Source organism: Urocitellus parryii, chromosome 5 (assembly GCF_045843805.1).
Source record: "Urocitellus parryii isolate mUroPar1 chromosome 5, mUroPar1.hap1, whole genome shotgun sequence".
Taxonomy (NCBI): Eukaryota; Metazoa; Chordata; class Mammalia; order Rodentia; family Sciuridae; genus Urocitellus; species Urocitellus parryii.
In genome coordinates, this window is record NC_135535.1 from 129,733,023 (window position 1) to 129,755,983 (window position 22,961).

At 41.8% G+C, this 22,961-nt stretch overlaps 1 protein-coding gene across 2 annotated transcripts in view; it reads left to right on the top strand.

The window, feature by feature from the left end:
• The window catches only part of Wdfy4 (WDFY family member 4), a 253,096-nt gene that overhangs the window by 150,894 nt on the left and 79,241 nt on the right, over positions 1 to 22,961 (top strand). Inside the window, exons 39-43 of one of the 2 annotated variants that reach the window (XM_077798738.1) lie at positions 1,387 to 1,464; positions 7,238 to 7,444; positions 8,873 to 8,924; positions 11,846 to 12,012; positions 22,309 to 22,457. In XM_077798738.1, the coding sequence (XP_077654864.1) occupies positions 1,387 to 1,464; positions 7,238 to 7,444; positions 8,873 to 8,924; positions 11,846 to 12,012; positions 22,309 to 22,457 (653 nt within the window). Of the gene's footprint in view, positions 1 to 1,386; positions 1,465 to 7,237; positions 7,445 to 8,839; positions 8,925 to 11,845; positions 12,013 to 22,308; positions 22,458 to 22,961 lie in introns of both variants that reach the window. The other variant, XM_077798739.1, reaches the window with a different exon arrangement.

The window sequence follows — 22,961 nt, forward strand, 5'->3', positions numbered from 1 at the left end:
TGTCCTTTATAAAAAAATCTTTGGTTTCTATTTTGTCCTTGAATTTTTAAAAATCTGTTATTAATATAGTCTCTTCAGTTTACTTGTGGCTACTGTTTTTTTGTGACACATCTTTTTCACTTCTCATTTTGCTTTGTTTGCATCTTTCAATCCAAAATCTCCTGTAGACCAGTATTTTTTATAACTATTCACTTAAGTCTTGTTTACATTTTGTCCAATCTGACAAAGTTGGATTGGGTGGTTTAAGTTATTTCTAAGTGTTTGGCATTCTGGAATATCAAACAAATAGATAATAATTTTCAACTTTCAAAAATTATTTATTGTTAACTTATAAAATATAGTTAGTTTTTTTTAAAATTCAGATATCTTGCTAAATTTTTCCTAATTGTAGCAGTTATTATTGGATTTCTAAATTTTTGTTTGTGCATAATATTAATTGTAATTTTATTTTTATTTATTTTTTTCAAACCATATACAATTTACTTCCTTTCTCTATGTTACCTATAGGTTTTTGTGTTTTTAATATATTCCATACTTTTATCTCACAGTTTAGCAAAGTTATTTTGTGAAGTTCATTAATTCTTTGTTCAGTTGTGATCATTCTTTTAAATCCATATATAGAGTTTTTAATTTCCATTAATTCATTTTACAGAAAAAAAATTTTATTTTTTAATTTTTCATTGATTGCACATCTCCTGCAAAACTCACCATATTGCATTTTTGGAGCATATTACTTGCTTTATTTTAAGGCCCACATCTGATAACTCTTATACCCACATACATGTGTGTATGTTTTATTGTATTTTTCTGTTGGTCCTTTTTAATGGGCACATCTAGAACTTTATGTTTAACTGCTGAACATTTTCTATGAAAGTTCTGTTTTAGAGACTCTAGGTGATGTTATCTTCTCCAGAGAGGACTCTCTTTCTGGCACGTGGTTGGAATAGAGGCAGGCAGGTCACTGCACTGCCATCAGGGATTGGGCTAATTGGTTGTGGGTTTCAGTCTTGTGAAGCCTGGTAAATTTCTAGTCTTCCTTTATCCTATCGTGTAGCCCATCAGAAATCCTACCTTAAAGTCTTTATCCCTTGGATTTCTCCAGGCTGAGACTGCTAGGGCTTTACATATCTTATCAGTCTCTCAGCCTTACACTTCTTGTGTATCAGCAGCTGCCTAAAAGAGGAACATCACCGGAGGCTGAGACAGGAGGACCTTAATTTCCAAACCCTAAGCAACTCAGTTGAGACTTTCTCTAAATAAAATTTGAAAGGGGGCTGAAGATGTGGCTCAATGGATAAGTGTCTCTGAGTTCAATTCCTAGTACCAAAACAAAAACCTAAATTCATAGGTGTCATTAAGCTATGGCTTGTTTTCTCTTTTCTCCAGGATTTTGTTTCATGTATAGAGAACTACAGAAGAAAAGGACAGGAGCTATATGCATCTTTATACAAAGACCATGTACAGGTAAAAACCAGAACATATCTTTTCTCTACAGAGTGCACTTCAATCTACCTTGAATCTAAAAAAAAAAAAAAGAATTAAAAGGGGGCTTTTAGTTTTAGATTGTATAAGACAATAATTGGTCATCAGTGATTCATTCTACTTACACGACCCATGTAAGATCTAACGTCAGCAACTAAGGAGACTCATCTACTCATTTATGCACTCAATAAATAGGTTTTGGGAACCCAGGTGCCTCAGAATCTACTGGGAACTAGGAGCACATTACAAAGATTTCAGGCCCAGGCCTCCCTCACCCTCAGACAGATTCATGGTAAAGGAGAAATATACCCTGAATAACTTCACAAATAGATTATCATAACTTATGGTGGGTACTTGGCAGGGAAAGCAGAGGTACAATAACAAGGAAGGAATCTAATTTGGGCAACTCAAAGGTCTTGTCCAAGAAAGTGACCATTTAAACTGAGATCTGAAGATCTGAAGAAGAAGGAATATTGCCTGAAGAGTGGTTTGGGCTAAGGAGAGAGCATGGGTGAAGGTCCTGAGGCAGGAAGGAGCTGGATGCCATTGATTAACTAGAAGTAGCTGGGAGGACCAGGGTTAAGCAGAGATGATGAAGGACTAGGGCCATGTTAGGGATTTTGTTTTTTTTTCCCAGGTGCAATGGGTTGCTGCTGATAAGGGCAGGTTTGGGTATTTTAAGCACCTATCTAGGTATGACTTTTGTGTTGACAAGGCATGCTCTTGAAGACTGTCCTCAGGATCAGCAAGCATGACTGGTTTCTCCAGCTGCACAAGTTGTTGATATTTCAGACTCAGTTTGGATTAGAAGTTTGCTATGAGCACCTACCTTACTCTAGTATTGCTATCTGCACCCTGTATAGATGGTAGGGGGTCTTGCTGGCTTCATGGGTGCTAACTGTACCTGGACAGACCCTTATGCATTCATGTGTCGTCATATGGACTCACTGATTTTGTCTAAGGTGAGCAATGTGACTAATCAAATCAGTTTCCATTGAGGGGAAAAAAAAGAATTGCTTAGAATTTCATCCTTTGTTGGGGACATTCTTATGATACTTGCACTGTTTCTAGGCAGAGGATGTTGTATATCTAAACTTCCAAATCAGCATCTTGTCAGGAGCATGACCATTTCTGTTGGGAGAGCCTAGAAGATTTGGGTGTGGTGAGGAGAAAGGTATTCAGTGATATTTTGTGTGTTTCTGCTGAATTTGCAAAATTGCAGATTCATGTAGGGAGGATGGAACCGCAGTAGAGGTTCTAATCCCAGAAGGGAGGAATCCACCCTCCTGGAATGATGGCCTGGCTCATTTTCATTAGTGGAGCCTGACTGGGGTTTGGAAAGTACTTGAAAAATTTGTATAGTTTTACTGTTGATTAAGTATTTTTGAGAAAAATCAGCGTTTTAGAGTTAATCCATGAGGATGCATTCCAAGTGTTTAAATATTTAAAACATTGTTTTGATGTTTAAAAGAATGCAGATATAATCACTGTCTGCTGGAGATAATGGGGTCTGGAGCAATCACCCCACTTTTGTAAGGGGCAGAACACTTTCCACCACAGACCTCACTCCACTTCCAGAAAAATCAAGAGTCAAATTCTGAACAGAAATCAGTCTTGTGAAATCTGCTCCATTTATTCAGGGATGCTTCTCCCAAGTGCACCCAAATAGATACTCCCCACAAGGTTAGTGACAATGAGGTTCAGGGACCCTTGCCCACGGGGCTGTCAATAAATGGCCATGTAAAACTTCTATGTCCTGGCACTTTACCTTCCTCTGAGAGGTCACTGGACATGGCGGAAACCCACAGCTTGATGAGGTGGCTTTGCTCATTGCCCTGGAAATTAACCCCAGCATCGTTATATTAGCAGCAAATAGCACATTCCTGGTAATTGATATGCCACATTTCTGCTCACTCCAGAAACACTGGCAGGAATAGTTCCCTCTACACTGATTTCCCTTGCCCAAGGAATGTGCCATTCATCCACTTCTCTGTGGTCCATCTACACTATCTTGTTCTTTGTCAGGGCTTCCTCACAATTCCCAGGAACGCCTCATCCTGCTATTGCCATCTAAAACTTTACATATTGAAGCTCTTGGTGAGATGCCAGCCACCTCGAAAAGTGGCCTTTCTCTTAGTATGTAGGGGGCTGTTCTGCTTGTTCTCATAAGGGCTCTCTATGGGTCCAGGAGCTCTTCTCATCTTGTTCAGTCTCTCTTCTCATTAAGTATTTGTCACAAATCCTTTAGATGCAAGGATCAGAAACTAGCTCTAACTGGCTTTGGGTTATTTAAAAAAACGTTTTTATTGGTGCATTATGGTTATATGTAATATTGGGTTTCCTTTTGACATAATCTTACATGTGTGGAAGCTAATTTGCTCCATTCAGTTCCCAGGATTTCCTCTTTCCCTTTCCTTCTCCCTCCCCCTGTTCTCCTTCCTCTCCTCTACGAGTGTTCCTCCTATTTATTAATAGTTTTTGAAAGTGATTCTTTATAGATACACATTAAGGTGGAAGTCACTGTTGTGTATTCATGTGTGTCACATAATTTGGTCAGTTTCATTCCACAATTTCTCCCTTTTCCCGTCCCTCCCGCTCCCCCTCTGGTCTCTCCCTCTGATCTCCCTTCTATTTTCATGGGGTCCCCCACCCCTTGCCTTTCTTCCCTCAGTTTGCTCTAGCTTTTACATATGAGAGAAATCATCTGATCCTTGATTTTTGAGAGTTTGAGAGTTTGCTTATTTCACTTAGCATGATGTTCTCCAGATCCATCCACTTAAAAACATTTTGGATTATTGAAGAATGCAATTGAAGAGTGGTCTTCAAACAGAGTTATCCAAATATCATGTATTCATTCTCTCTCTCTCTCTCTCTCTCCCTCCCTCCCTCCCTCCCTCCCTCTTCCCTTCTTTCCTTTCACACACATCACACATGTTCATGTAAACTCATACCCACACCCATATGTATGAGATTGCTGATGACTTTGAGGACACATGCACATGGATGAAGGTGCAAGTGATTCTGCTGTAAACTCATGCTCTGCTCACCAAGCCATAAATCCTGGAACAAGACCATTTTCTAATTTACACAAAGTCACTCTCATACCTAAGCTGCACTCCCATAGAGCTATACATGCCCAGGGCCCACTTCTCCTGATCCACACAAAGGTGTTCTGTGTATATTTCAGGGTGTAGGGGGAACTGCATGTGTGTGTGCATTCACCCCTCTGCTTCCTCTGCCTTGGTTCCAGAAGGCACCATACCCAGTGCAGGGCATGATGCTCATTAGCCTATCCTACAACCCTTTACAGATTAGCCAGACTTGGGTGAGCATTCAAACCTGAAGCCGGAGCTGGGTTCAGCCCCACCAGTGCAGCAGAGACTTAAAGTAGGAAAAGAATGGTTTCCCAAAGGCAAATCTAAGTGTTGTTACCCAAGTGTTTCTGTTCAGTCAAATATCATAGCCACCTCCTACATAATAGAATCACTGCCTGTGAGTCTCAGGAGTGGCATTTGGTACATTTGTGTTTTGAACTAAGAGAGAACCTTATACTGTGCAGAAACTTGGGCATTTCAGAGCACCTTTGCAGGTGTGGGAACCCAGGGCTTTTGCAATTTAGTAATCTAGCATCCTTTGTCCTGGGCTCACATGCAACTTGCTATCATGAACTTAGAAATCACTCATCTCTCAGCAATTTTCCCATTGCATACCTAGCTGCTAATGTGTGTCCCATGATGAAGATTCAGGCAGCTGTGCACCTCCAGTTTTGCAATGATGGAGTAGAGAGGAACAAGACCATTTGGGGTAGAGAGGGTGCTCTTGAAAGACTAATTTGAGTCTCAGACTGGATAACCCAATGATTTGGAATTGTTCATTCTCTACAAAGCTCAACATGTTACTCAAACACAGCAATAATGTCCCATCCAGGGAACTGCAATATTTTCTCCAAACAAGCATTCATTTCATATGATCAAATGTCTCTAAAATGCTCTGGATGGTTGTTATTTTCTGGGCCTCCTTGTTAACCCACCAGAATCCTTATATAAAATGCTGTGACTGTTTTGGATATGAATTTAGGCACTGTAGAGGAACAAAAATCTCATGTTGAAATGGGATTAGCTCATTTAGAATAATAACACTGACTGCCTAAACTGGGTTAAGCACTACATTAAACTTGTGAAAATATTGTCTCATTTAATCCTTCCATAAGTCTGTAGTTTTATTATGTTAATATTATTAGCCATATTTGAGTGATGAGGAAGCTAAAGCTCCTTTAGCTGGCTAATAGTGGAAACATGATGACAAGCCAGGCTCACTGGACATCAAAGAACTTGTGCTGAGCACTATCCCCCCTGCCATGTTTCTATGGGAAAGCTTCTAGCAAGTTCTGAGAATGATTTACTCATTCGAAATGGCTGAGAGTTGCAAGGCCTACATCCTAAAGTCTGTCAATCACTGAAGTAGTGCTAGTAGAAATCATGAGTCCATTAAATGATGATCAGCCCTACAGCAAAGGGATCTAGCTCACAGGCTCATGGGAAGACTTTGGAATATGACGGACTGGGTAAAATCTGTTTGGCCACCTGTTGGATTTTGGAGACATCGCTTCTGTTCCAGAGTTAGTATCTGCATGGGAATGATAGAAAATTTATGCTCACAGTGTTTACTAGGTAAAGAATATGAAATCAAAAGGCCAGAGGTTCAACCTAAGGCATGATCACAAGTTGTTTTTCTATTTATGTTAAGTTTTTGAAACCTCCACTTCCTGTTATTAGCACTTTCTGTTTTCCGAAACATTTAAATTCAATAGGGCAAATACCATCAAGTGTTTGAATAATTACAAAAGTTCACTGTGAAGATAGTTAATTCTACTGTCCAAACTGTACAGTATGTTGCTTTGACGGATAATATATGAAACTCAATGTGGCCTGCAAAAGCAATGTAGGGTGTCGATTTATTTTTATCAAGACTTAAATTGTATTCTAGTAGAAGGTGTTACAGTTAAAAACCACACAAACTGTGAAGATTTCACAGATATTAGATAAGATTATTTTTATTAAAAAGCTTTTGTTTCTGTGAACATTCTAGAATCCTTGAACATTCAAGAATCATATGATATTAGGAATCAAGAGGCTTTTAGATCTCAACCAGGCTAAGCCTCTCATGGTCATGCTCAAATAATCCAACTGTCAGCGGGGCTTTTAATTCCTACTCTACCTCCAGTCTGGGTGGACAGGAAGAAGTATTTTCAGCATCATTTTGGAAGGATAGAAGTTATGGATAGATAGAAAATTTCTGTCCATTCTGAAGGGTAGAGGCTGTGATGAAATCCTACACCTAATTTTTACAAAGCAGCTGACTAATCCACTCTGATAAGTAGCTTCAGGGACTTCAGGACCTGTTGCTTTCTGTCCAGGGCCAGCAGTCTAATGGTTCTGAGGGTGAATAGACAGTTTTCTCCTCCCTCTACTGGGATTGAATAATCTCAAAGCTGAGAAATGCTCAATGACAAAGTACTTGTGCTGCAGACAATGGCTACCACCTGGCTCTTTCCAGACATTAGTATTTTCCTTCTCCTGGTTTGGTCCTGGATCCAGAAAGAGCACTGCACAATCATGAGAGTGTTCAGAGCTACCTAGATGGTGCAACTCTTTCAAACATTTATAAGGAACTTGGTCAGTTCACCTTTGGAGGTTTGAGGCCATGCCTCTAAGGAAAATGTGTCCAGGGATGATGTCATATTTCTGCTTCCCAGAGGCGGAGATGTTGCAACATCAAGGCAGCCAATGCCTGGGCCAGGATCCGGGAGCAGCTTTTTGGGGAGCTGGGCCTGTGGGGCCAGATGGCAGAAACCACGTTCTGCTCCAGGTGGGAACTGGACTGGAGAGAAGGACCGGCTCGCATGAAGAAACGCATCAGACGCTTGTCTCCGTGGGAGGTCCGGAGCCCAGAAAAGTGCAAGGTAGGCATTGAGTAGAGCGGGATGGTGATGTTTCCAGGTGGTAAACAGAAAGGGAAGCAGCTCCATAGCTTTCCTGTCTAATGTTCTCTTCAGGTAAGAGCGAGAATGTAAATGTAGAAGTGTTGCATAACTTATTCTTGATGTCATTTAGTAGAAGAAAATAAACACTAATCATCTCAGGTATATAGAAGCAATGCTATAATTATAACCAGAAAGGATAATCAAATGGATAAATGAGTGAGTGGATGGATGGCAGAGTGTTCATACCTGTGCCCTTGACCCTGTACCACACTATAGTCCACAGAAGTCCAGGGAAGTAATCTGGATACTACTGTCTGGAAAGAGCCAGGTGGTAACCATTGTCTGCAGCTCAAGTTCTTTGTCATTGAGCATTTAGAACCTGCACTGTTGTGCACATTATTTATTGCACTAGCAAATCCTGTAACAAATTTTACAGTGAAAATCTTTTGAACTCAGCGAATTCTGCAAACTCAAACCAGTGGCTCCCTTAACCACATGGTACTGAAGTTGCCTTGATTTTCCTGGCAGCAGAATCCAGGCAGTGCTCCAGGCAGTGCTCCAGGCAGTGCTCCAGGCAGTGCTCCCAGAGCACTCCAGGCAGTGCTCCCAGAATCCTGGGAGTTTGCTCTAATGAAGCTCATACCATCATCAAGCTCACTTTTGTTGTTGTTGTTGTTGTTGTTGTTTTGCCTTTTGAGGGCTGGCTAGACAGTTGGATTCATCTCATAGTGGTAGAAAGACCTGTTAATAACTTTTCATGTTCTAATTGAATAATCATAATTTAAAATATCCTAAAAGGCAGCCTTCCAAGCACTGGGATGCTGGATATTTTCTTCTACGTTCATCCCGAGATATGACATTGACTGTGTTCTCTGGTCTATAACCCCAGTATCTTTTATCCATACTAAAAACTCCTAAAGAGAAAATTACATTTCATTTATTCAATAGACAGTTGAGGTTGTTTTTTTTTTAATTGTTGTCAATACATGTCTGGAAGTGTGCAGTATTTTTTCCTCAATATATTTCTTAGGAATTGGAGGTAGGGAAAATAATTAGCTTGCTCATTGTGTGGATGACAGTGCCCAAGGTTGCTCTGAAACTGGTCACTCAGGCTGTCCAGCCCCAGATCCTCTCCCTGTCCCCTCTACAGAGGGGTCTGCACACAGACATATCCAGCATGCTATCTAACCTCATCTTGGCACCATCTTTGGTAATTACTGTAAATCCTATTTATTGGAAGGATGTGGGTTTTCTTCTCTTTGACTCAGGAATATTAATATTTACATGGTACTATGTCCTTTAGGATTTAGCATTTCCCTCCCCTTGAATCTGATTCTTAGTAATTAAGGAGGAGAGCATAAACCCAGCATACAGGACTTAATTTCTTTTTCTCTGGTCTCATTTCAGGAAGGCCAAGACAGAAAGGGTGATATTTCTCAAACCAATGCTGAAAAACAAGGTATTGAGTTAATTTTTTTTATGTTTTTCCTTTTAATAATTAAATTAATTTTTAATCTAATATCTTGCTAAATATATTAGATTAATATTTTAGAGAATAAAATACTGCAGGGCTAGAATAGACAACGTTAAGATCTTTCACTATTGTGTTTCCAGGATAAAGAGGACCTTATTCTAGACCAGGACACTCTATTAGGGGAGGAAGTTTGGAAAAAAAAAATATATATATATATATATTTATATTTGCAGCGGGTCGGCGGTGGGAGTTGAGCTGTCCTCTCAATATCCTATATCTTGGAGATATTAAAAGTGTCCCCATATAATTCAAATACATGCTTAAAAAGTGACCAAAATTGGGCTGGGGATGTGGCTCAAGCGGTAGCGCGCTCGCCTGGCATGCGTGCGGCCCAGGTTCGATCCTCAGCACCACATACAAGCAAAGATGTTGTGTCTGCCGAAAACTAAAAAAAAATAAATATTAAAATTCTCTTTTTCTCTCTCTTAAAAAAAAAAGTGGCCAAAATCACAGGAGGAAAATAATAAGATGCCTCAGAATAAAAATGGCTGAGATAGATATTTAATACTTTTTACACTGAGCTCTCTGTTTATGAAAATGACAGATATAATAGTCATTATTATTTCCTTGATTTAAAGAAAATGCTTGGAATCATTTTTTATGTTAATGCTTCTTCTTTACTTGTGCAAGTCTCATGGAGAAATTTGGTTGAGTTTATTTGCTAAAAATGGAAGATTTATCTTCAAAGGTCATTTTGGCACAAACACATCTGAACACCTACACTGTACTTCATGAATTATATTTCAAAATTTCTGTTTTTCCCCAAAGACAGCCCTTTGGTTCTAACATTCCCAGTCTGTAAACTTCATTGCATCCTAGGCTACAACCAATGTCTATTCCTCAGCCCAGTGACAACCTCTTGGCACTAATCAGGCTTGATCATTTACTGCCTGAGTAGCAGGTTTTGCACTGAGCTTCCTGCTTACCAGTCTGCAGGAATACAATCCCAGAAGTGAAAATCTTGGGCTCTTATCCCGAGTTGTTTTGGGAGTCCCACTGTGACACAAGATATGTATGACATTGAAATACATATTTGTTTCTTTTTGCTGTACCCTAAGCTCCACAACTCCTACATCAGTGAAACAATCACTTGTTCTACCTCTCTGAGACGGGGACTAGAGAGAGTGCAGTGGAGGGAAACATGTGCTAGCTTTATGTGACCTATGGCCATGGGCTATTTCACCCTCTGCTTCCTAAAATGCAGAATACCTGGGCACCTGTGACTCTGGGTCTCTGTGGTATTTTCAGCATGGACCCTAGACTGGGAGCTCAGCCAAGAGAGGAGAAGGGTCTGTGGTTCTCCATCATACCTTTCCAGAATGTTCCTTATGGGAACATTCTCCCTGCATTAAGCAAAGTCTATGATGGCTGTCACTGTGAGCAGCAGACACTTGTTGCATTCATCCAGATGTGAGACTGCCAGGTGGTGGAGATCAAAGAGCTCAGCTTCTTGGCATAAAGAAAATGGCCCATGGCTTTGCAATCATGAGCAATGTGTCTGCTCTAGGGACATTCAGGACATGTGGGTGGAGGAAGAATGAGATCCAGTAATCTAGGTAGTTATATGCTTGGCATAGACTCAAATGTCTCTACCCTTGGAAAATAAATCTAGACAGGGACACAAATTTGTGCAGTACAGTATATTCCTGGTAGAGCAGGTATAAAAACCATCTGTATCTCTAAAAATCAGAAGATGGATTAGTTGAAATAGACACATTTTAGAATATTTCACCACCATTTAAGTTATTCCAGAAACTTTCAATGGAATGTGAAAATGCTTATGATATAATATTTTTTTTTGTTTTTCTTTTGGGCAGTGCTAGGGACCAAACACAGAGCCTTGCACATGTTAGACAGGTATTCCACCAGAGAGGCCCATTCCCAGTCCTCGTGTATAATCTTGAAAGAAAAAAAATAGTTAAGAAAAACTGAAATGTAAAATTATTATTTTCACACTAAAAATGGTATGTGTGTGCATGCATATGTGAATATGTACTGAAAATACATTGGAAATAAATCAACCAGTAAATTGGAAGCAAATCAATTGTAAACAGTGAGACCAGTCTAGAGATTGAGATCTGACTTTGATTCAGGGAGATTTGGTTCAGATTCTGCCTCTAGTTCTTAGTAGCCATATATTCTTGGAACAAAGTAACTAGCCTCCTTCATTTGTAAAGTGAGGATGAAGTAGTATCTACAACCTAGACATGATTAGACATACAAATGCCATCAGAAGCATTGGGCACCAAGAAAGATCTTCCTGAATGGGCACTATTATTAGGGCATGGATGCATGGCTGATATCTATTTTATTTCTCACCATCATGGCTTTTCCAATGAGAAGATATTGCTTCCATTATTAGAAAACATCAACAACACTCTTAAGATTGAACAGTTTTTTTTTCCCAAGGTATTTCCTTCTTTTTATTTTTTTTTAATTTTTTTATTGGTTGTTCACAACATTACAAAGCTCTTGACATATCAAATTTCATACATTAGATTGAATGTGAGGTTTAGAAGCAAAGCCTGGATGAACCTGGAGAGCTGCTTTACTGGTTCGTGAGTGTGAATCTTGAAATGTTTCCCCTGTGTGGACTTGAATGTGGCAGAGGGGCCAGGTCTGGGTGCACTTGGGCCTTCGGGGCTGAATCAGCTTGAAGGTGTGTTGACCACACACAGGGTCAGGTGGGGGTATACCTTTTCAGAAGAAGTTGAAGGGTATACCCCAATGTTTACTGCTGCCCTGGAGCACAGTTCCTCCCAGGGAGGCAAGCACATGCTGCCTGCCCTCCCTTGTGATGTCAAATGGCTCATTTTAAGACCATGTGTCCCTTTATCCTGCTGCAGGTGAGCTGACTCCAAAGGAAGCCGAGAGCGAGCCTGTTGAGGTGGCGGTAGACTGCACCCAGCTGACATTCTTCCCTGCATTGCATGAAAGTTTGCACTCAGAAGATTTCTTAGAATTATGTCGGGAAAGACAAGTTATTTTACAAGAGCTTCTTGATCAAGAAAAGGTAATACTTGCTATCAGTTACTCTCAAAGACTAAAATAGTCAGGAGAGAACCAAGCTCTCTTCACTAACACAGGGAGCAAGGTTTTCTATCAAGATTTATTTGACTTGCTATCAAGACTGTCAACGAGGTAATTAATGAGTGATCGGAATGGGCTCCTAAATTTGTTGGCCCAGGCAAAGGGAGCAAGTGGAAGCCTGTATACTGTGTCAAAATGTTTAAAAGGTGTAACTCAACTATCAAACTGTTAATTGAAATCTGCTCTGACTTCCTACTCTGATCTTCATAAAAACCTGGAAGACCAGATTCAAGTCAAGAATAGTTCAGATCTTTTGCCCCCTGCCCAGAATATGACTATCTTGAGGGGTGCATCCCACACTTTGAAGGGCCCTGGGCTCATGTGTTTAGACGCCCCACCTCATGTGTCCAAGCTGTCCTTATACCACTTAAGCCCAAGGGTAAGCATATGTGTGGCATTGTGCAGTTTCCAAAAGATACTGAGCTGGAGTCTGCATAAGCCCAAGAGGCAGGCTAGGAAAGCTAGCAGGCAATCCAGGGAGCCTGGAGTAGGGCTAGGGTAGGCCAATCTCGTGGGGTGTAAGTATATTAATCAGGTATATTAATCAACTTTACTACAAAGAAATGCCAAAGACAAGACATTTATGATGAAGTAAAGAGTTTATTTAGGCTCATGGCTCTAGCAGTTCAACACCAAGATCTGGCAACCCCATTGATCTGGACCTCTGTTGAGGGTACCACATCATGATGGGAGTGGTCTGCTGCTATAGGCTCGGGGACATATCTTGGGCTCACCAGATAATATAGGAAGACCTCCTTATTTTAAAGTCAACTGATTTGTAACCTAATTTCATATGAAAGCCCCTTCAGAGCAATACCCAGATTAGTGTATGGTGGGATAAGTCATAGTGAGACTTTTCAGGGATATCTTTGGAATGCTACCTGGTATGTGTGGTATCCCTGGGACCCACCTTCCAGACAGCCCAGTGCCCATATGTTTCCCAGGCCAGTCTGGGGTTCCAATTCTTACTGGGCCCTGGGGTTTCCAGTCAAGGCCCAGACTGAGTACCAGCCCTGACCTCTTGTAGCCGCAGATGCCTTTGACATTTGTTCTGTATATGAGAATCTGGACTTTACAGATTGTTCCTCCTAGTGACATTCCCCTCAGGGGTCTTGTTGAAAGGGACCAGGCTCTAGAGCTCCCAGGTGACTGATTTTTCCCATCCCTGAGGCAGGACAGCATCACCTGGAGTAAGCTGTTCTCCCACCCTCCCCTGTCTTTCATTTAAGCTTCAGCCTTTCTGGGCCTCCCTGTCGCACAGCGGGAAGCTGTCAGGAATGCTAGTGGGAGGTTTGCTGTGGCAGCAGGGATCCCCAGGATAAGCAGACAGGCACTTGTGGAACTCAGTGGAGAGTGGGGGTAGCAAGCTGTCCAACTGCCACTTAGCCTAGTGTCCTTTCATCTGCTGGAAGGGGCTGGCCCAGGGGAGCCCAAATTAGTGTTGGCTTCTGGGAACTGAAACCAGACACTGGGCTGCTGCCTGGGTAAGGCCATTCTCACAGTCTGAATAGTTTGTTCTTTGCAAGAATTGTCTTGATTTGTTTCATTGGGTTGTGTTTGTTGTCTCTGGTTTCACGCTAAATTGTGGGCCTGATTTTCCTCGGACTCAGTGGAACCAAACCACCAGGCAGGTCTACTCTCTAGAAGCAGGTCAGGCATGCAGGTAGGCCAGGCTCCTCAGGGTGGTGATGCCCACCATGGAGGCAGAAACCTAAGAGTCATGCCTAGGAGGGCAGCTGGGCTCAGGGGAAAGGCCACAGACTGGAGTCAGAGCCTTGTTCTGCTTTTTGTTTGCTATTATTAGCAAAAATGTCAATAGGTGGATGTCACACACCCTTCATCTGTGTCTTTCTCATACACAGTCTTATCCTGCCACAGCTTGGTGAGGGAGGCTCATCATTTCCGTCATACAGATGGTTATTTGCTGGAGTTGCTGGCATTCCAGGCTGGCCTTGGAATCATATGGTCTCACACCTCTCTTACTCTCTGTTCACGTGGGTCCCCTCTCTCTATAATCTCCCACCTCACTGTGCTGGGTATGACACACAAATTCTCCACCACTTGATCCTTCAGCAAACTTCTCATGTCTGGCTCAGAGACATTGCTCCAGGCCTCATGTGACTTTTCTAGCTAAAGCTGGTGCATGCAGACCTCTAGGTGCCTCAGCAGCATAGCTTCTCTGTCTGGGACACAGAAGGCCACCTGCCCTCCTGAACATGGCTTATCCCTGGTCCTCCATGGCCTTATCTGTGTTTTAACACGAATATTAGCCCTGGTTCACTATGACCTTAGCCCTGGTCCACCATGGCTTTTTGTCAAGACCAGGAACTACAGAATGAGGAAAGACAAATGGATGTACTGACCTTTGAACCACAAACATATTCAAGCAAATATACAGGAAGTTTACCCAAAGCTGTGTGTGTGTGTGTGTGTGTGTGTGTGCGCACAAAGAGCCTTTTACACTTCAAAAGCAGGTACCACAGGCCTGTGTTGAGATATTTTGTAGCAAGCATCTATTGTAAACTGAGAATTCTCCTAATTCCTCAATCTCCTTGAGACCTTTGGACCTTGTGCTTTTTTCTATATTTCTAACTGAAGAATGCCGTGGACAGAGTTGCAAAGTGTATCCAACCTCCCATGACAGAGTCCCAGCTCCTCTTTTCTCTGGCATCTCAGAAGTGCTTGCACTTGTGACGGGAGGCTCCAAGGGATAACCTCCTTCAAGTCAACCTGGTGGCCTATGTCTTCTGGCGGCCTCTGGAGCTAAAGCCTGCATCTGGGCCTTGGGGAAGCTGTGTCTCCAGGGGCATCCTGTATCTCCAGGGTGGATACAGTTTAATTCATTTCTTTGTGAGAACAACAGAGTTCTAAATCACCTCCAGCAATACTTGAGACAGTAATTATTCAATTATTCTATGCACCCCCCGTGCATCATTGACTAATGATTCCAAGAACCACAAACACATTTCTCTCTGCAAACAGCTCCATTTGACATGAGGGTGGTTGATTTAATGCATGTTAAAGGTGGGCCTGTGTCAGTCACCATGTTCTTGGGGACAGTCCCTCATACCCCTTCATGCAGTTTTCTAGATCCATCCAGAGTCTGAACTCCAGTGGGGTTTGTTTTTGTTGTCATTCTTTGACTACATGAAAAATTAAGTGCAAGATTTTTTTTCATATACATTGTAAAATATGAGTGTGACCTTGGTAGAAATGACCAGCTCAAAGAGATATTTTTTGTTCTGGAAAGCAGGGAACTACATCTCCCACAGTTCTTCCCTGGTATTTTTAGCTGAGGCTGCTTATAGAAGGTGAAGAAGGGCATTAACCTTACCATCTTGAAACTTCCTGTCTGGGCAAATCACCATGACCTTCTAACACTCACACTGCCCAAGTCATCCTACTTAAGCCTCTGTGGCATACTGTGTACACCGGGCCATTCCTGAGGTAGCCCTGCAGATTTCCTGGACTTTCCTCCCCACCCTTATACATGTGCATGCCCACATATGTGCATGAATACATATGTATACATGCATATCGTTGTGCACATATACACATATATACATATACAGTTGGTTCTAGAGTTTTGTGCCTTGGAAAGCTCCTCTCCTGTATTTTACTTTCTTAACTCCTAATTCCAGCCTTGGGGTCACCTTCTTGACCACTTTCTGACATTACACTCTCCAACCTCAGGCTGTGTAAGGCACCTTCCTCTGCGTTCCCAGAATGCACTCATGGTGTTCTGGGAGACACCCATTAGACTAACTTGAAGGCATGTTTTGTTTCACTTTGTGCCTATCAGCGGGTAGAGCACATGCTAACACATATGCTTAATGTATGTCTCCTAAATGACAGAACAAATGGATAAGCGAATTACGAGTGGTGTGCTTATATCGGATGAAATAGCATCTTTCTTAGCCTTGCTGGTGCCAGTGGGTCAGTTTCTCAATCTACAGTCTTCAGATAGTTTCATCAGAATCTTCTGGAAAACCTATGAAAATGTGATTTCTAGGGTCTATTGAGTTGAAACTACTGTGGATATAGCCTGGCAATATGAATTTTATCAAGCTGACCCAGTGATTCACATACATGCTAACTTTTTGAATAAAAGCTCAAGACCCTCAAGTCCAGGTTTGCAACATTCAGAAATACCCTGCTAGAAACCCACTCCAATTTTAATCAATTGCTAATGAGCAGATTCTTAGTGAATGTGGATTATGGTAGACATTGTGCTTTCAACAGTCTTCAAGACTTGTAATGGGTTTCACATTACACTGGGACAACAAAAAAGATCAAAGCCATTGCTATTTCCACATGCTCTCCCAGCCTGCAGAGAAAGGTGAGCAACTGAGCTGTTTGCAGGTTCCCTTGTGGAAGTGGCACAAGCAGGCAGGCAGGGGGCATCCCTGCTCCTTGTCTCAATCTGCAAAGATGTACTTAGCTAAAGAGATCCATTCACTGCATTTCTTTTCATGTTTGCTAAATTGATATACACTATATGAATAGTATCCTGTTATTGTCTTAATATGCATTTTTAAATGATTAGTATGACTAAATACTCCAGCTGAATGAGATCAAGGTAGGAAAAGTAGAGACCAGAGATTATGGGGAGCCAACACAAATGTAATTTTTTTTAAGTATTTATTTTCTATTATAGGTGGACATGATACCTTTGTTTTATTTTTATGTGGTGATGAGGATCGAACCCAGTGCCTCATGCATGCTAGGCGAGTGCTTTACCTCTGAGCCACAACCCCAGCCCCCACAAATGTAATTTTTATAGTCTATTCCCTTTTTTAATACTTAGCTTTTGTCTCAATACTCTATGTTTTGTTCAACACATGAGTATACATTTGGCCCTCCAGATCTTTAGGTTCGGCATTCATGCAAGTGCTAAACAAAACTATTTTTAAAAATATCATGCCAGTACTATACAGGTCCGGCTTTTCCCTGGTCATCTTCCCCCAGACAATATAATACAATGACTATTTACATAGCATAGACATTGCTTGTGTTATTATAAGTCATCTAGAGATGACCAAAATATGGGGGAGGATGTACATAGGTTATATGTGCATAATATATCATTTTATTTAAGGGACTTGAGCATTTGTAGATTTTGGTGGCAGTGACAGGAAGGGAGGGTTTCTAAAATTCCTCCCCAAGAAGACCAAGGGCCAACTGTACATATTCCATATGCAAATCGTGATAGGATGGACTGAGAGCAGAAGATGTAGAAGGAGGGACAGATGATACATGTGAGCAGAGCTATCTTTGCAGGAGACTTACTCACTCTGCAAACAACGAAAAAATCTCCATGAGCAGTTCTGTTGCTGTGTACCCTAAAGACCTCTCTGGATCTCAGTTTTTCCACTTACAAAAGCAGGGTGTTGCACTAAGTTGCAGACTAATAATGCTAGAGAATACTTTAGGGATCATCCAGTGGCCGTTGCCCTTTATGGATGTGCCCACTGCCATCTGATTTTGGGAGAGTGTGCTAGTGTGAGCCACCATTGAACATTCCAGAGGTCTGTTGCCTCACTAACTTCAGCTCTGGCACTCCAGGATTCCAGACACCAACAGGGATGTATAGCTACCTTCTTATTTATCCACCCATCAGGAATGATAATATATCATCTAGCTGATCTTAAAAAAGTTCTACTTATGAAGCAGAAGTTGCACTCTTCTGAAAGTGATCGATAGCATCATGGCATGAGGGATTTCTTAATCATGAGTAAACATAGGGATGGAGTCCTCCCAGGGCTTATTTAAATGGAAGAACAGGTAATAGTTCACTTGGGTTCATTTTCTAAGTTTTTAAAATGCCATTTCTTTTCCAGCAGAATCAATTTTTAAGCTATTAACCCAGCCCTCACCAGACATTTTTTCTTGTGGTTTGGTTTATTCTGGTTGTTACTTAAGTCTCCCCAAAGGGAAGTACCAGATCATGGCATGTGCTCCAAGGTCCTATTGAAGGTATCATGGAGATTACATTGAGGGCCTGATTGTCTGGAGAAGGGGAGAGGTTTTAGAAGTCCATAGGCCAGGGCTGATACCAGGGCTTCACATCCTATTTTGTGAACTTGACGATGGAGTCTTCTTTGTAAAAGGTACAAGATAAAAAGTTTAAACAGCTTGCCATAACTGTCTGTATTAAACTATTTTGTGTTATTATAATGAAATACTTGAGACTGTGTGACTTTATAAAAAAAGAAGTTTGTTTTTGCCCATGGGTCTGAGGAGCCAAGGACCCACATATGGCAATGATCTTCTTGCTGGGAGAGTCTAATGGTGGCACAAGGCATCATGTGTTTTTTTGTGTGTGTATCTTACAACCCCTCTCCCTCTTCTTATAAAGTCACCAGTACTCAATCTCAGGGACTCCACCCTATTGAATCTGTCCAATCCTACTCACCTCCTAAAGGTTCCATCTCTAAATACTATAATTGGATTAAATTTCCACCCCCTTACTACCTCACTGTAGAATCAAATTTCCTCACATGAATCCTTGGGGACACATTCAGACTATATCCAAACCATAGCACCCTCCTATCAGTACTGGTGGGAGTATAAATTAGTGCCACTTTGCAGGATGGCCAATTGTAGTAGGTATCAGAATTTAAAATGCCTATGCCCTGGACCAACAATTCAGCTTCTAGGAATAATTCTACAGATTTACTTGTGTATTCAAAGTGACTTATGTGGTGCAAGGATGGTCATTACAGCATTTCTTTCTATGTCAAACATTTTAAAGCAACCCAAATCAGTAGGAGATTGGTAAAAGAAGTTGCATATATCCATGCAAGGGTATAGCCTGAACATGTTCATAAAGGTGAGACAACCTTTATGAAATGATTAGGAAGGATCTCCATGATGTGTTGTTGAGGGCCAAGGCTAGATGCAGACCAGTAGGTATATGAATATGTTATTCAGGTAAAAATATGTGAAAAGCATGCTTTTTCATTTGTAAGATCTTCAGAAGAATGTACAGCTGTATCTTGATTTTTTATGAGATTATGTCCCAATAAACCCTTTCAAGTCCTTTGTGACTTGAAAACATTCTAGGTTGAAAAGGCATCCAGTGCACCTAACCTACAGAATGTCATGATTTATCAGCACAGCATGGTGTAGAGTATTGCTTGTGTCCCCTTGTGATCACAGACTGACTGGGAACTGTGGCTCCTGTCCCTGTCCAGCATTGGAAGAGAAAATCATGCTGCACGTTGCTAGCCTGGGAAAATATCAAAATTCAAAGTGTGAAAGCATATTGCTTTGGCACCAGGGTAAAGTTGAAAAATCATTAGTCAAGCCATCATAAGTCAGGGGCTGTATATGCAATAAAGAGATCATGATGCTTGCCACTGGAGAATATCACAGGGAAGCTGGGGACCCCACCTAGTTGTTCAAGTCTCAAAGTTGGGCATTATTTATCCTTAGTCCTCTTCCTTTTTATTGGCTCTCCTCAGTAAGTCCCATGTCTGACTAGACCAATTTCATCTTCTTGTTTGGATCTATCTACTTCTCTCCCTCCATCCCCACTCAACCACCTGATCTCAGTATTCAGTCTCAGGGACTCTACCCTATTAAATCTGTCCACAGATTCAAGGAGAAAAGCCACATCCTCTCCTTCTACTCTTGACCTTTCCAACCCATTCTTCACCCAAAAGTCAGCTTTTTAAAAAAAATAGATGAGCCCTCCTATGGTTTTCTATTGCAAAAAACCATAGGAGTCACTTTCTGTGACTTTCTGAGGCATCTATGTTCCCATCATGGGGACATTCCTATTTGCCAGCCTCGTCTCAGCCAGGTTGAACTCTTTCTTTCCTGCTCCCCTGATCGTGTCCTGCTTCTAAGTTCTGAACTGGATATTCCTTTCCCTGAGATGTTCTTCTCCTGGCTTTTCACTATCAGTTCCATTTCCATTCTTCAAATCTCAGGATCTGTATAAAATAGTGCTCTGTTTAAGCTCCCCCCCCATCACTATTACCCGATTTTTCTCTCTCAGCACATATTACAGTCTGTAATAGTTTGCTGGTTGACATGTTCATCCAATATCCACTTCCCCCATTTTCAACCCCACCAGGGTAGAGCTCCTGATGGTCTTGTCCACCTTGTATCTCCAAAGGCTGGCTCAGGGCCTGGCATGGAGTAGGCGCTAAGTCCATAACTGTTGCACACATAACCATCTGGATGAGTGAATGAAATTGTAAATAAGTTTATGTTGAACTCTGTGGCTTAGAAGATGGCTTGAGGACCAGCTTTTCCAATGAAGTAGGTTCAGAAGAAGCCAAGAGAGCCACCTGCTTGCAGTAGGCTTGGCTATAGGAATTGAGATTCTTGGCTGGTCCTTGTTTAGAAAAATAGCTCAGTCCTGACTCACCTTGGATCACATGGTTAATGCTTATCTTGGAACACAACCCTCAGTGAATATCTGCCTTGGGGCTTTGAGCCTAACTTTAACTAAATCCATATGAGTAGGAAAACGGGTATTCAGGGCCAGCTTTCCAGGTGTCACCCTTTGTGGCCTCATCATTGCTCCTAAAAGTGAGCTAGGAGCTCAGTTTTAGTCCCAGCCTATGCCATTTGCTAAGTTTTTACTCCATTTTGTGTTGCTGTAACAAAATACCTGACACCAGGTAATATATATTTTAAAAGAAGTTTATGTTGGCTCATGATTCTGTTGGCTGTATGGTGCCCAAGTCTAGCTTTTGGTGAGAGCCTCAAGTTAGATAGCACCACATACTGGGAGAGAGAAAAAGGGAAATATAACATTGTGAGACAGGATGCAAGGGAACAAGCTGAGGAAACTAAACTCAATTTATAACAACCTGTTTTTTTCCAACTTAAAGACCTAATCACTTCTCTCAATGGCCCCACCACCTCAATATTGTTCTTCTGGTAAACTAAGCCTCAACATGAGTTTTTTTGGGGGGATGTGGAAGGAACCACATTTAAACTATAATATCATGTAATTGATTTTGGTGAGATTCTTTTATTTCCCCCTCCCTCCCCCTCCTCCTCCTCCTCCATCTCACTTTGTAGTCCAATCTGGCCTTGAATAAGACTCAAGCAGTCTTCCTGCCTCACCCTTCTTAAGTAGCTGGGACTTCAGTTATGTGCCACTGTGCCCAGACTTTGGTGAGGTTCTTATTTCCTGAGACCTCTTCTTTTCTTCCAAAAATATCAGTTCTATTTTTGTATAGCTGGAATTAACACAAAATTACCCTGAGAAAACATTTGCCTTGGCCTTAATCTCAATCCATTTGGACTCCTATCATTACTATTCACTGACTTGTTCCTTCAGGGACTTATTTCATGCAAGGATCTACTTAGTCTTTACTACGTGAAGAACTCTGGGTCATTGTCACAGGTCAAGTTCCCTGAGGAATGAACCATGAGCCAAAAATATGCATATAGGAAGTTTATTGGGAATGAGGGTTACAGGGCTGTCTCAATGGAAAAAGGTAAATCCAATGCAATATCAGCAAACACTTCAGCTGATCCCACCTAGGAACTATTAAGTGTGGGATGATTCTTTACAATAGACCAAAATAGAGGTAAAGGTGCTGAGTCTCCCTACTGTACATTGACCAGCTGCTGGGTCAATGCCCTTGGGAAGAGGATGTGACTTTGGCCCAGGTGCCCTCTTCAGCTGAGGCAATTCTGGAAAGCTGCTAACATTTTAGCAGTTGGAGGAACGCATGCTATGGTCCAAGAGGAAGGATCTGATGACCCTGAGTATCCGTTATGCATACTTGCCTTGGCCCTGTGTAAACAGCAGGACCAGTCTTGAACTTGTTCTGGGCAGACCTGGGTTCTAGTCCTGGCTCAGCTATTCACCAGCTGATCCCTGGACACTTTCTCCTCTGTAACTGAGGTATGTCTTGTGCCTGGCAAACTTACTTCACTGCTAACGGCAGAGTGCTTTGCATGATTGTGGATGGGCTGAAAGCAAGGATTTGACATGTTTAATGTTGCCAAAAATATAGCCTGCAAACCTTGATGATGGGGGTGGCAGTATCTTGGGGTAGACTAAAAACTGCACAGGATATTGGATGTAGAAGTGCTACACAGGTTGTGAATGCAGCCTGTCATTTTCACAAGGTTAAAAACCTCAACTCTAAATGTTCCCAGTGGGTGACTGGTCACTGTCCTCCTGTTCTTTGTAAGAGTATGCTTTATGTGCACACAGCCTGACTCTGGCATCCTCTCCCTCTAGGTGACCCAGAAGTTCTCCCTGGTGATTGTGCAGGGCCACCTGGTCTCCGAAGGGGTCCTGCTCTTTGGGCATCAGCACTTCTACCTCTGTGAGAACTTCACCCTGTCTCCCACAGGTGACGTCTATTGCACCCGGCACTGCTTATCCAAGTGAGTTCTCCACTTCTTCCAGCGGATTCTTCCCTGAGCCCCAACTCTCTTGTAGTCACTTCTACTTCTTTCCCTCCTCCTTGGTTTTTCTGAGCGGTTGGGGCCTGAAACTGAGCCCTGAGATAAAATGGGAGCACTTGGGGTCTACAGCTATAAGCTATCCATGACCAGGGTTCCCAAAGCTGAAGTCTGGAGTGACATGACAGCTGTCATCATATGGAATGTAACACGGTATATAGGGATCTTTTCTCAGATTATTTGAAAATGCCCATCAGCTTATGCATTAAAAAATTTGTTGGTTGCCCGTTCTTTGTAAGATGTCAGGCACTGCCTCATTCATTGCAGAGGCACATGAGTATAGCTAGCAGTATAAACCCATTCTTTTGGAAAGAGTTTGGAGCATGCTGTCATGATAGCCCCAAATGTGTGTTTCTTCATGATGTGTAACTGCAAAGATAACCTGGGAATGGTGGTGTGAGGAAGGGCTACCTGAGGAAATGGCTA